The 12,896-nt window shown below is 48.7% G+C and overlaps 1 protein-coding gene across 1 annotated transcript in view; it reads right to left on the reverse strand.

The window, feature by feature from the left end:
* Positions 1–3,687: 3,687 nt before the first annotated feature.
* Positions 3,688–12,896, reverse strand: part of LOC119100616 (nose resistant to fluoxetine protein 6-like) — a 12,572-nt gene continuing 3,363 nt past the window's right edge. The window contains exons 2-9 of the mRNA XM_037223697.1: positions 12,279–12,447; positions 10,162–10,255; positions 9,656–9,764; positions 8,071–8,206; positions 7,197–7,389; positions 6,547–6,689; positions 4,586–4,697; positions 3,688–4,209 (exon numbers count right to left, since the gene is read on the reverse strand). Of these exons, the coding sequence (XP_037079592.1) occupies positions 4,112–4,209; positions 4,586–4,697; positions 6,547–6,689; positions 7,197–7,389; positions 8,071–8,206; positions 9,656–9,764; positions 10,162–10,255; positions 12,279–12,447 (1,054 nt within the window). The 3' untranslated portion in view covers positions 3,688–4,111. The remainder of the gene's footprint in view (positions 4,210–4,585; positions 4,698–6,546; positions 6,690–7,196; positions 7,390–8,070; positions 8,207–9,655; positions 9,765–10,161; positions 10,256–12,278; positions 12,448–12,896) is intronic.

Below are 12,896 nucleotides of genomic sequence, written 5' to 3' on the forward strand. Positions count from 1 at the left end.
ACCACTGGTTTGCAAGGACACGGAAATTGTGGATAATAGTCTACATTGGATAATAGCCTACAAGCTGTTGGTGCATGGGGAAATCACTAACGCTACCGAAACGGTGCCTCGTAGGCAGCGGCAGCGTGTGACAACGCACGCTAACGCGCATAGCTTGCTTGAATGACGTCGGTTGTATTATGTGCGCGTCTTGTATCTCGTTACCAGAAAGTACGTAACTACGGAGCTATAACCAAGCGTCTTATGGTGTTTTGGTGACGGAACTGGACACAGGACGTGCCCAGCTATCTTGTTCTGCCGTCCGGCGTTGTAAGCCCTCTTCTCTCGAAGGCTAATTTCTTTTCATGTGCGAGACGCGATCTTCATGTATTCGGAGTCTGCAATGCTCAGGCTACAGCTGCTGTCCTGGGGTATCTTTCATCGCCTGCACTGAGCGACCGCAAACGTCCATGTTGGAGCCACACATCGGTCCCCTTCTGTGCATAGATCAGCAGTTTATTTTCCTCCCCCCCCCCCCTTCCAACACATACATATGCAACGTGCTGCCGCTTATCCTCGGGCTTCGGGCTAGTGATGGTATCAAACGGGTCGAGGTCCCTGACGTCAGACTGAGAATGCCAAACAAAATTAGACACTAAAATTTATATTTTATTTTATTTACATTCAAGATCGGGCTTCGGCTTTCACTGAACGTGATATTCAAAGATTGAGTAAAGATGATGTCGACGACGAACGTATTCGGTATGTTGTAATCATGTGCAACGGACATGCAATGTCATCATCTTTCGAAAGTGTGCTTAAAAAACGTCAGCGGTACGTAGCAGGATTGAAATAAGCTTTCGTTCGGCAGTGGGCATTGTCGCATGTCACTCCAAAGACTCCGATGATGTAAATAAGTCACTGCGACCCCAAGGATACAAGGTCTGCAGTTTGCACTGTCCCAGCAGTTGGCTTGGACCGTGATTCGGGATGGTACATAGCGCTGACATAAAATTATCGTTGGAGCGCTACCCCCCCCCCCCCCCCCCTCCCCCAAAGAAAATACACCGCAGCGAGGATTCTCCTACTTCAAACGCTGCTTTAGTGGCTGGGGCATAGAAATCATGACACTTGCGTGACAGTGTTCTGCCTTTTGCGGACGTGATTATTTCACCTTGACAACACCAGATAACTATCACGAGGCAAAGCTTCTTTGGCGTTCCCTATGTTGCCTTATAAGGATCATTAATGGCATGCGGTAACAAACATTAAACCACTAATCTGACGAAATTCCTAATTAGTGCCGAATACTGTAGACAATGGTAAACAATGTGCACATTTATATCAACGGAGTTTAAAGATAACAGTGAGCGTAACTATATCCACGGGTGGTTTCACCATCGGAGCTGTTTTCTTTAGTAAAAAAAAAATATGTGAAATAGTATTTCGCGCCAGTTGATCAGCTGAGTTGTCGTCATCAGCGGAGGACAGCTGGATCTCCTGACACGACACTGGCGGGACAGGCACTGACCAAAGCATCCGCCCAGGACAGACGCGATTTTCAGACGCGGGTGCAACATTCCATGTTACAAGGCCAGGTTGCAGATCACGGTACGGTTGCAGACCACGGGGTAAAGATGCAGGCTGCTGGGTCAGACTGCGAGTCAATGTGCTAATTGCAGGTCAGTGAGCAAGGTTGTTATAGGATCAGGTAACAGGTTACTAGATCATGTTGCAGGTCACTGTGTCAGGTTACGTGCCACTAGATCATGGGTTGCAGGATTTAAAAGCAAGATGCAAGTCACAGGGGCCGGTCGGATGTCACGAAGGCAAGTTGCAGGTCACGACGGGCAAGTTGCATGTCACGGGGACATGCTGCAGGTCACACGGACATGTTGCAGGTCACGGGGCAGATTGTAGTTCATGTGGTAGATTGCAGGTCACATGGAAGGTTGCAGGTCATAGAGCCAGGTTGCAGGTCACGGGGGCAGGTTGCAGGACGCAGGGACAGGTTACACGGCATGAGGCCGGTTACCGGACACGGGGACAGGTTACAGGTCATGAGAGAAGGTTGAGGGTCACGAGGCAGGCTGGAGATGAAAGACATCTGGAGCCCAGGAAACCGTTATAACAGCACAGGGTATGGAGTGCAGCAACCGTGGGAAAACAGCTTGAACTCTGGGCACCGCCGTAGATGGCCGGATCACAGCGTAAGGTCACCAACCGAAGGCAATTCCAGCTGCAGATACCGCAGAGACAGGGGAGGTCACGCAGTCAGATCAACAGTGGCCAAGTAGACTTTGTTCAATAAAAGGATGTGCCGCACGCTAGCATAAGGAGCCAGTGAAGGATCGATGGACCTTTTGCGTGCACAAATTGAAGCAATCATTTAAAATCAGAAGGAAAGAGATATTTAAATGAGACGGTAATGGGGAAAAACACTCAGCTTACGGATGGGGTAAATGGTGGTAATACCGGCCCCAGGGGCTCCACTTCCAAACGCCAATTTATAGGCAATGCGTTATGGCCGACGGTAAGTCAGTGTTGGTGTGTGGTCTGAAGTAAAGGAAAAAGAAGGGTAAAGTTAAAGATTTTCCCGTCAGCTCATACATCGAACGCTCCGTCAGCACTCATGACGTCACGCATTCTAGTTGACAATCGTGCTGACTACAAATCGAACAGGGCCGGATTGATGTCGATAAAGCTCACTCAAAGACACCTTAGGTGTTTTCCCATTTTCAAAAACACGGATTGTGCTTGGCATTACTGCTTTCAGAAAGTTTTATATCTTGTCCTCACTTTCCAGGCACTATTTTATTTTTTCACCGTCGTGAAATGGCTCAAAAAATGCATGTTATATAACTACATTATTCTATGGCGTTAAGCCTGTATCATCATTTTAGATAGAGTTGTTCCAAAGAAACAACAAGTCTCAGTTACGTCTGTTATGAAATTTCGTCTTCCAGGCCCTACATAAGTACGAAACTGATTACTTTTGCATTTAAAACCACCTTGGTGACACTTTATGGTCACTTTCTTTTCCTTCCTGGGCATATTTTGCAATAGCACCTGAAAAGTAAGCACACCCTCTCCAAACTGATGCCGATACATAGTGAAAACCTCAGAGCGTCCATCCTATTCTTATAGCTTTGTAATTCAATTTGAGCCTGCTACATGCTTGCACAGCATTTTGAATTAAAATGTCCTTATGATGAGCACCGTTAAATATCATCTCCTTTTTGGCATCCGAATTTGCCGATGCCGAAAAGCTTATGCGTCACAGGTCGTATCAGCTGTTACCGCCATGACTGATTGGTCATGAGGGTAGCTGGGGAGGGGATGAAAGTTGATGCTGGTGTCTGTCTCAACTCCACTCACCTCGACCCATCGTCTGGCAGGTGAGTGGCAGCGCATGGAGTTGGTACCTGGACAGGTACCCAGCGGGTGTTTACGTTGCTGTTTTTCGTCGGAACCGACATTTCTGTGGCCGTAAAATTAAGAGCCTGGGGCGGAAGTTAGAAAATTTTGCCATTTCATAGCTAGCAACTAAGTAGACTGCTCCCATACGCCAGGGATCGGATTTTCCACATCAAAACGCAAAAAATGTTAGTGAGGTGTGGTTTTTATCGGGATTTGCTGGACGCACGTAAAGTATTTCAAGAGAGAAGCAAGGCTTGTTTATTAGGGCGTTCACAAAAGTACAAGCACTTCAACCATGTTTCATTTATTCATTAATATATCCAACAATCAGAGATATCAACCACATGCATCATCGACCTTATCAAAGTTGTGACTGGTACAAGTCTTCCATGACAAATAATTGTTTATGTGTCGCATTATAGGCCGCACTGGCCGCAACCCACACATAGTTGCTGTTTGAGACTTTGTCCTTTGTGGTTAAGGCGGCCTGACGCGTAGCGCACAGCGCACAGCGAGCACACCGTGGCACTGCATCACTAAACCATACGTGCTTGATACTTATTGCATTCTCCGAGATGGTGAACGCCTTGTTAAAACAGATGCTCATCTTTGCTAAATGCTTTGATAAGCTGGTTAACTTACGGTAGCAATAATGTACAAACAGAATAGACACGCCACTTTTATCTGTGTTTGGCACGCCAGCTGTAGTCTCCTAGAGCCTGGTTCTTGACTCATGGGGTGTTTCTCCGGGCGCTGGTCCCGCAGAAGCCAGGTCTTTAGGTGTTGTTTCACTAGGTCCCGTTTTCGTCCCTGCAAGAGAATGTCCCGTAAGCGAGTACACACTCGGAGCGTGTCGGTGCAGTCCAATAGTGACTGTCGTGCGGAGGTACGCTTCATTTCAGCAGCGAGCATCTCGACTCCAACCAGCGAAAAGCGATAGCGCCAGATAACACAGCGTCTTTGATCAGGTTTTCGCCGTTTAATGAAATTGGGTCACAAGCATGTTAGTGTAAAGCAGATTGTCATCTAAAAGAACCTGAGCACAGCAAAGCAACGTGAAGTATCATCACGTGCATTGTGAAGTGTTCTGCATTTTACGAAAATGACATTACACCTGTCTTCGGAAGTGAAACAATAGCTGGTTAAGTGACAGCTAGCGTAGCAGCTTTCTAGCAAATGTTCTTACTTCTTTGTGGAAAGATGATCTTTTCTATGCTCATCATCGGAGATTCAAAGCAGAGGGAGAGGACGGCGGCGATCGCCGTGGAGACAATCAGGTTACTCAGGAAGGTGAACACCTGAAAAACAAACGTCGTCAATAAAAATTATTCAACTTAACGAAAGTGGCTTATGCTAGGGCACGGGTCGAGCGGATAGCGTCTTCGGTATCCACATGCGGCTACGAGTTCGAATCCTGACCACGCCATGTTTGCTGATATAAATAGCCAATACAGCTAATGCGGCTACTACAGTCGCTGGCGTTCAAACAAAGGATGAGCAGACACGCATTGCGTTCATTTCTAAAAGTCGTTAAACATATATTCACGGCCCGAAATATGTCATCTGCTTCGGCAATTCATAACAATTAATAGTCACTTTTGCCGATTCAAATATTCGTGTCGGCTTTGTCAACATTAAATCAAATTGAGCTTTAAACTTAACATTAAATCAAATTGAGCTTTACCGGAATTTGTCATATGAGACAACAGCAGAAATGTGAACAAACTATAGCCATGCATTAAAAATGGAGATTTAATGCCAATCTTCTCCATTCCCTTCCTGACATGTATTAAATGGCCTCTGACTGGATCTTGGCAGGTTCATGAAAGTGGCATTGCGTGTGAGATGATAAGCTTGAACCATCTTGGGGCAAATATCGTCAATAAAAAGCTTTCATTTCAAACATTGCTAACAATGTCGGCAAAATTTATTCTATGCCGATGACAAACTATGCCGATATTGCAGGTGAATTCTGCACCAACTGGATGAGGTTGACAGCTGTTCCCCAGCTGCGTGACCTAGCGGTCAAGAGCTTTATAATGTGGCCTAATAAAACGCAGATAAAGGCGACACACTATACGACAAGAATCGCTCCTCTCCTTGGCAAATAGGAGGCCAATATGTCAACAAAGACCACATCGTTTACGATCGCTGACACTCGCACGTCTTCAGGCGGCGAGTTCCATTGCCTAGATGCGCGATACATGAACGGCCAGCGCCCAAACTCAGTGCGGGCACGTGGCAGCTGCAGCTGCCACGGGCGTTGCTCGGGTGGCACAGGCGGACACGCCGGAGCGGAGCACTGCACACTCTCGTAGTATCTCTGGCGCGTGAGTGACTGTGAGAATATTGCGACTGACCATCAATATTTCGTTCACATGTCAGTTCTTCCATTTTGTGCCATCCTAGTTCGCGCAGAGTGGGCGTCACTCAGTCTTTGACCACGGTATTGCATTCGATACGGGCGTCAAAGTTCAAAACCTCTTGCGCTCGTCGCTTCTGCGTCACATTAAAGTCTCCCAATACTGACGAACAGAATCCTACAGGGGAAAACAAGTGTCTCGATCAAGAACTCATCAGCTTCTTTGGGAAGACGATATCGCATCCTGGCGAGACCTGTGAGAGTGCCGTAGCAGCGGCGCACGGTAATGGGGCGTGCTCTTCCCATGAAAGGCACGAATTGATGTCGACACCTAGAATCTTGAAGCTTTGTGATGGTTTGATTTCATTGTTGTCAAATGTGACCGAAAACTGACGGTCGGGTCTTGTTCATAGGGATTCAGTTAGGATCATCCCGTTCTTGAGAACATTATTTTGTCTATTTTTGTGTAATTTTTTCCAGACTATTATGACCAGAATAGTCACTTTTTACCACCAAGTTTTTTTGTACACGCTGTTTGAGCTCAGGAATATTCAAGAGCAAGCCGTGACCATGTGTCGTGATTCTTTGTCAAAACAAAAACACAAAACGAAACAAACAATTGCGGCAAAACACTCTGCCAGCGAGCCCACCCCGAGCCTCGTCACACAGCTCCAACAGATCTGGTGCTGGACCCTGCCAGAGACCGCCCTCGACGCGAGGTGACGCCGGAATCCCCGGCTCTCACGAAGCAGGATGGCCCCCAGAAGGCACTGCACCCTGCTCACCATGATGGTGTTGCCGTAGCGCGCCGTACCCTTGAAGGAGGAAAAGTACCAGGTCTGCACCTGCACGGCCACTAAGTAGGTGGTGTAGGTCAGTCGGCCAAGCGGGATGAAGCCTTTGAATGACAGCAGCATGTTTGCGAATCCTGAAATCGGTCAGTGCCAAGCGGCGGTCAGCGCGGCATCCTTGCACCAAGTCATAGGCTGTGCTCAGCGACGCCCTGATCCAGCCAGTCCTCAGCTTTGCAGCACGCATCGGCGTGGGGAACACTATTTAATTATTTTGAGGTGAGCCCGAGAGTAACACGTGCATGGTGACAGGTGTCCATGTTGGGTCTGACGCTGCATGATATTTGGTCCTGTCCACAAGTCAATGCTCGTATTTTTATGGGATGTAACTGTTAGGCAATTTTACTGACAACTAAAGTTGGCGACGAAAATGCGGGGAGGATGTATGCGCATTGCGATGAGGTTTTCAGGCTTGTTAGGGTAAACATACAGATTGCATCCAACAGAACACAAGCCGAGTCAGAAAATACCATGGAGTGATAGCATGGAGCTGTCCGGTTCCCACCGCCGGGCCGGACTCGAGTCTCAAATTGTTGTTCGTTATCTGGTCGTCCTTCATGCCTTGGAACGGGTCCCGGTCGTACCTCCGTATCCGTTGACGCAGGCGAACACCACCCAGCTGAGGGCTATGCCCCAGGCGAGACGGTGTAGCGAGCCGTAGGACACGGCCTCGGCTGTGGTCCAGGTGGCCGTCGGGTCCTTGTTCCACTGGTGCGTGCCGTACACGATCACCAGGCCCGTGGCCGACATCAGCGCCCACATCGCTACGTTGACGGCCTGCGGCACAGATGACGCCACCGGGTGAAACATAGATGGCGCTAATCCGACGCGGTGGCCACAGCTGGGGCGACTCATGACTTTGGTTTTTACGCACTCCATCTCGAATGCCACCTTGCTGCCGCAGCTTAGCAAGTTTAAACAACCGATAAGAGTTTTACCTTACGTGAAATACAGCATTGGTAACTATCTTAACTGGGCTGGCTGGTGCTGGGCTGAAGTGAGCATTTTCACAACAGCGTTCGGCGATCACATGTATTCAGGACATAACGTATTCCACCTCAAATTAATAGAGCCGTCTGATGCCACCCTGCAATCAAATTTGGCACTACGTCAACCCCCAAATTAATGAAACCCACTAATGCCACCCTGCTCTCAAAGTTGGCACCACGCCAACAACCGACACCACCACTGGCGGTTTCTGTGCTTCAGCACAAGATGTCTGGCATTCTGCGAACTCAGTAGTGAGGCGGTAACCCCTCGACTTACGGCGGGTATTCTGATGGTGATCTTGTTAGCCTTGATGTGGTGCAAAAGCCACCCCTCGACTTACGGCGGGGATTCTGATGGTGATCTTGTTAGCCTTGATGTGGTGCAAGAGCAACCCCTCGACTTACGGCGGGTATTCTGATGGTGATCTTGTTAGCCTTGATGTGGTGCAAAAGCAACCCCTCGACTTACGGCGGGTATTCTGATGGTGATCTTGTTAGCCTTGATGTGGTGCAGAAGCAGACCCATCCCGATGCCGACGATGTAAGGCGAAGCCCGACACCACGGTTTGATGTAGAAGTCCTCGAAAAACTGTTGCGCTTTCGGTCTGAAACATAGCCAAGCATTTACCATAGTCTATCATATCATTATAGCACAATCTAATGCGCTTATATTATGAAAGAGGCAGACGTGTGCCTGACAATCAGGGGCGTGGGAACCATGTTCAAGTTGTGAGGGAGGTAGAGAACTCCTAAATGTTAAAATGGCCCCCTAAGATTAGATAGTGGGCCCTTACAACCCGGAATGTGCCCCTTACAGTCAATAATGGACCCTCCACTGGTCATAATGGCCCCAAAGGACATAGGCATAGGACCGTTTCATAAATTGGGAGGGGGTGGGCTCAGTGTACGCTCAAGGAACTTGCAATGGGAAGCAAACCCAGTTATCGCAGGGGGCGGGGGGGGGGGAGGGCATAAAGATCGAGGGCATTCGGTCTGTCTTCACTTACCGAGCACATTTGGGAAATAATCGAATGGCACGGCTGCTATGTTAGATGTACATTTACAGCTGTTTTGCCCTGGTGCACGATCTGGTGTATTTGAATCATCTTTCTTATCTGGCAAGTAACACTACCCAGCTTCCTAAGATTTTTCGTCCATTTCAGCATTGTTTTCCTCAGGGGACGAAATTCTACGAGTAGGTGGGCGCTTTAAGCCATTGGAGAGGCGTCTTCCTCCCAAGGCAAATCTGTTACAGTCTGGTATATTATTATTTATCATTGATCGAAGGATCCAGCAGGAGTCAGGATCCAGTCTCATATTAGGTCAAAACATCCAGCAAGTACCAGGATCCTGCCCCACATTAAATCGAAAGATCCAGTAAGACCATGCATTCAGCCTGCCAATAGCTGAAAGATACGTCAAGAACCAAATTTTAGTATGATACCAAACCAAGAAAACCATCAAGAACTAAGATCCAGCGTGAAATTTTGTTGACAAATCGAGCGGAAACCGAAATCCAGCCCAGAACTATGCTAAGAGATCCAGCAAGAACCAGGATACAGCCTGGAACGTGCAGAGATCCAGCAAGAACCAATCTTTTGTCCGGAGGGATATCAGTGTAAGCAACAAGACCCAGAATTTTATGTGAGACCCCATCATCAATGATTGCCGAGGTTCAGCAAGGCATTTATCATGGGCAGCGGGTGAGCGGGGTTCACGAAATGTCATCATTCACCTTCTCTACCTCCAGTAAAAAAATACGAGTAATGCCCACTGCGACCGGTCGCGAGCTCCATGTCAATCAAACCTCTCAGAAGCCTACGGCCAGCATCGTCGCAAAGCCCCAAACTGAAAACATGGGCCGTTAGGTCACGGGCGCCAAAACTGAGTAACTACACCGCAGGAGAGCGAGCGTCCGAAGCAAAGACCTACACGAACGCCAAAACCGAATATCTACACCGCAGGAACGGGAGCGTCCGAAGCGAAGACCTACACGGGCGCCAAAGCCGAATATCTACACCGCAGGAGCGCGAGCGTCCGAAGCGAGGACCTACATCGAGTTGATGTTGAAGAACAGATCGGTGGGCGGGAGATCCTCTTGGTAGGTGATGACGGCAGGCACGGCCACCGAGCCTGCGGCCAGGAGTGCCAGCCAGGCGGCGCCTGCAACAGCAGCGCGGCCGACCTCAGCCGGTCGGGAGGGCGAGGAAGGGTGTCATGAGCTGGAGGCGGGAGGCGGGCCGGGGGGCGACCGGTGCAGGCTGAGACAGGACTCAATATTGCCGGTCATGGAGATTGGGGGACGCAGCCCGAGTGAGACAGCCAGTGAATTGACAGTTGCAGCGCAACATTCTGCTTTTGAATGAACGGTGGCTGATGTGATGCATCTTAGGTTTAGCGAAAGCTTATTAAACAGTCAAATCAAACTCGTGGCGAATTAAGTCTGACAATGACGCAAAAGTCTGGTATTGAACAAGCCATTGGTAACTCATGCAGCGATTGTGACGATTGCACTAGGGAGGAAGTGGGCCTGCTCAAGTCTCTTGCGCAAATCCCTTACCGATCTTCTTGTTGTAGACGTATGGCAACATCATGAATGGTGCAGCTAGGAATAGCTGGAAGTCTACGGGCAGGTACCAGGACTGGCCAATGCACTGAAAACATATCCGATAATTTGAACACATAGAAATTCACAGCAAAGCTCGAGAAAGACTGGCAGGGCAAACTGAAGCAGACAATGGGAACTACCCCACGCACCTGCTGTGCAATATCAACAACCCTTATCACTTGGAGGGGTAAAAATGATAGCAATCCAATGGACATGGTTTTTTATCTCTGCTCAGCCCGGTGTTTTTGTTAATTTGTTCCGTTGTGATGCACCCGTCCGCTACCTTCATATCATAACGTGGTCAACAACAGCATGACATTTGTAATGAATAACAATATATATATATATATATATATATATATATATATATATATATATATAGCAATAATAACAAATAATAATAACAAATATATTCGTGTTCTGAATTTCATTGCCCTCGCTTAATATAACTGCACTGAAGATAATAGCAAGCAGTCTTGAGACCGCTGTTGTTTGTTTGCTACTTTTACAATGTAAGAAGCTAGAAGGTAATACCCATGTACTTCTTCCAACGGTCTTTTCTCATTTTGCTGTCCTGTAACAGACTAACCCGTGCCTTGCTCAGTGAAAAGCTACGTTCAAGTGCTTGTGTGCTTACTTCGCTGGGCGACGCAGCTGTCTCTTTGAAAACATATGAAAAAGACCAGAAGCGTTCTATCTACGACTTGTTTTTGCATTGTTTTTTAATGTATTCAGCATCATTTATAAGATTTGCCAGCGGATTTGACCTCTGGCTGACTGGATGCCTCACGGGAGCCGGGTGTGATATGCTCACTACCAAAGTGACGTATATCGGTCATGCGAAACAAACTTCGTCCGTAATTTTTGTGCGGCAATAATCAAGGGGCAACGAGTCTTGCCGTGTAGGAGGATTTCTCACCAGGGGCACGCGTTTAACACGTGATCTGATAGATGGCGTTGCGCGTTGTGAACCTGCCCAGCACACCCGCTTGGCAAGCGTGACATGAGGGGTCACCCGCGAGGCACGGGGAAGGGTCATGGAAAAGCTGGACAAGCTTATCTCTCAACGTCCGTCCACGTTACAAAGCCACTCCAATGGCGAGGCCTGATAAACGATCGCTTCAAGTACGCTGTTCTAGTAACGTTGCCATCTGCGGAAGGAACCGATGCGCGTGTTTTGTCGTTCTGTGGGTATGTGATAGCGTTTTCGCTAGTTTTCATGCAGCGAAAGACGCTATCAATGTCGACGAAGTTATCAAACAAGCGGTATAGCGCGCTCGCATACCGCACACAGCGCCAGCATTCCAGCATCCTCGCCTATTGCACGCCACCGTACTGTACACATTTTATGTTATATTCGTATCCCATGTCATTTATCGGGTGTTTGCTCAGCACACGTCATGGCATCGTTCGTGTGTCGCTTGTTTGCTCATCGCGTGACATGTTATTGTTCGTGTATATGGTGTATGTGAACATTGTTTAGAGCCGATTTATTCTTATAAGATTGTTCCTACGTTAAATAAGATGTGCGCGAGAGTTTTGCTAGTTTGCTAAATGTTTCTATTTAGTCTCCAAATGCTATTGAGGAAGCCGCAGCGGTGAAACATTAGCCCTGGTTTTGTTTCCTCCCCTTTAAAGTACATACCATGAGAATGATGGCTACTGTTATGTCAGGTGTAAGTTCGGCGCTCAATCAAATTAGTGGGGGATTTATAATTACTCTTTTCCAGAGCCGCATCAACCAGCGACATTTTCGTTGGAGGGCCTTAATGACATCGCAGCTTTATCTGTTAACAGCAACGTCGCCAGAGCACCCAAACTACGGCAGAGAATGAGCCGAACTATCGACCGCGTTTCAATGTGTGTGTGTGGGCAGTTATTGACATGACGCTGATCAGTGTCGCGGCGTGACGCACGATATACGTCGTCGGCGCCTGGGGAGCAGCAGCGGTTTGCTTCAGCGAGGGTGCACTGTAAGACGTCTGCGCCATGTTGAGAAAAACCTTAATGCGACCACGCATGATTCTAATGGCGTCTCAATTCGGAATGAGTCTGATCGAGCTACTCACCAAGCTAAAGATGTCGGTGAAGTTATTGATGTATAACAGATTTTTCCACCAACTGTCCTGGCACACCTTTGCTTGTGTGTTTAGCGCACTGGCCAGACCGGGTCCGGTTCCGATTCGTCGCGCCAGGGTGGCAGTGAGTGCCACGGTAATGGCGTACACAGGAGTCAGTCTGGAAATCGACGGAATTCGTTATCTCCACACCTATGCCCACGCACTCGCTCTCTCTCCTCTCTCCCTCCCTCTCCCTCTCCCTCTCCCTCTCCCTCTCTCTCTCCTCTCCCTCTCCCTCTCCTCTCTCCCTCTCCTCCCTCTCCCTCTCCTCTCCCTCTCCCTCTCCCTCTCCCCTCCTCTCCCCACCCTCTCCTCTCCCCCTCTCTCTCCGTCCCTCTCCCACCCCCTCTCCTCCTCTCTCTTCCTCTTCCTCTCCGCTATCCCTCTCTCTCTCTCCCTCCCCTCCCTCTCTCCTCTCTCTCTCCCTCTCTCTCCCTCTCCCCCTCCCGCTCCCTCTCGCGCCCTCCCTCCTTCTCCTCCTTCATTCTCTTCTCTCTCTTCTCTCCTCCTCCTCTCGCCCTCGCTCGCTCTCTCTCTCTCTCGCCGCCTCCTCTCGCTCACTCGCCC

This window comes from Pollicipes pollicipes, unplaced genomic scaffold, assembly GCF_011947565.3.
Source record: "Pollicipes pollicipes isolate AB1234 unplaced genomic scaffold, Ppol_2.1 Scaffold_2555;HRSCAF=2994_pilon_pilon_pilon, whole genome shotgun sequence".
Taxonomy (NCBI): Eukaryota; Metazoa; Arthropoda; class Thecostraca; order Pollicipedomorpha; family Pollicipedidae; genus Pollicipes; species Pollicipes pollicipes.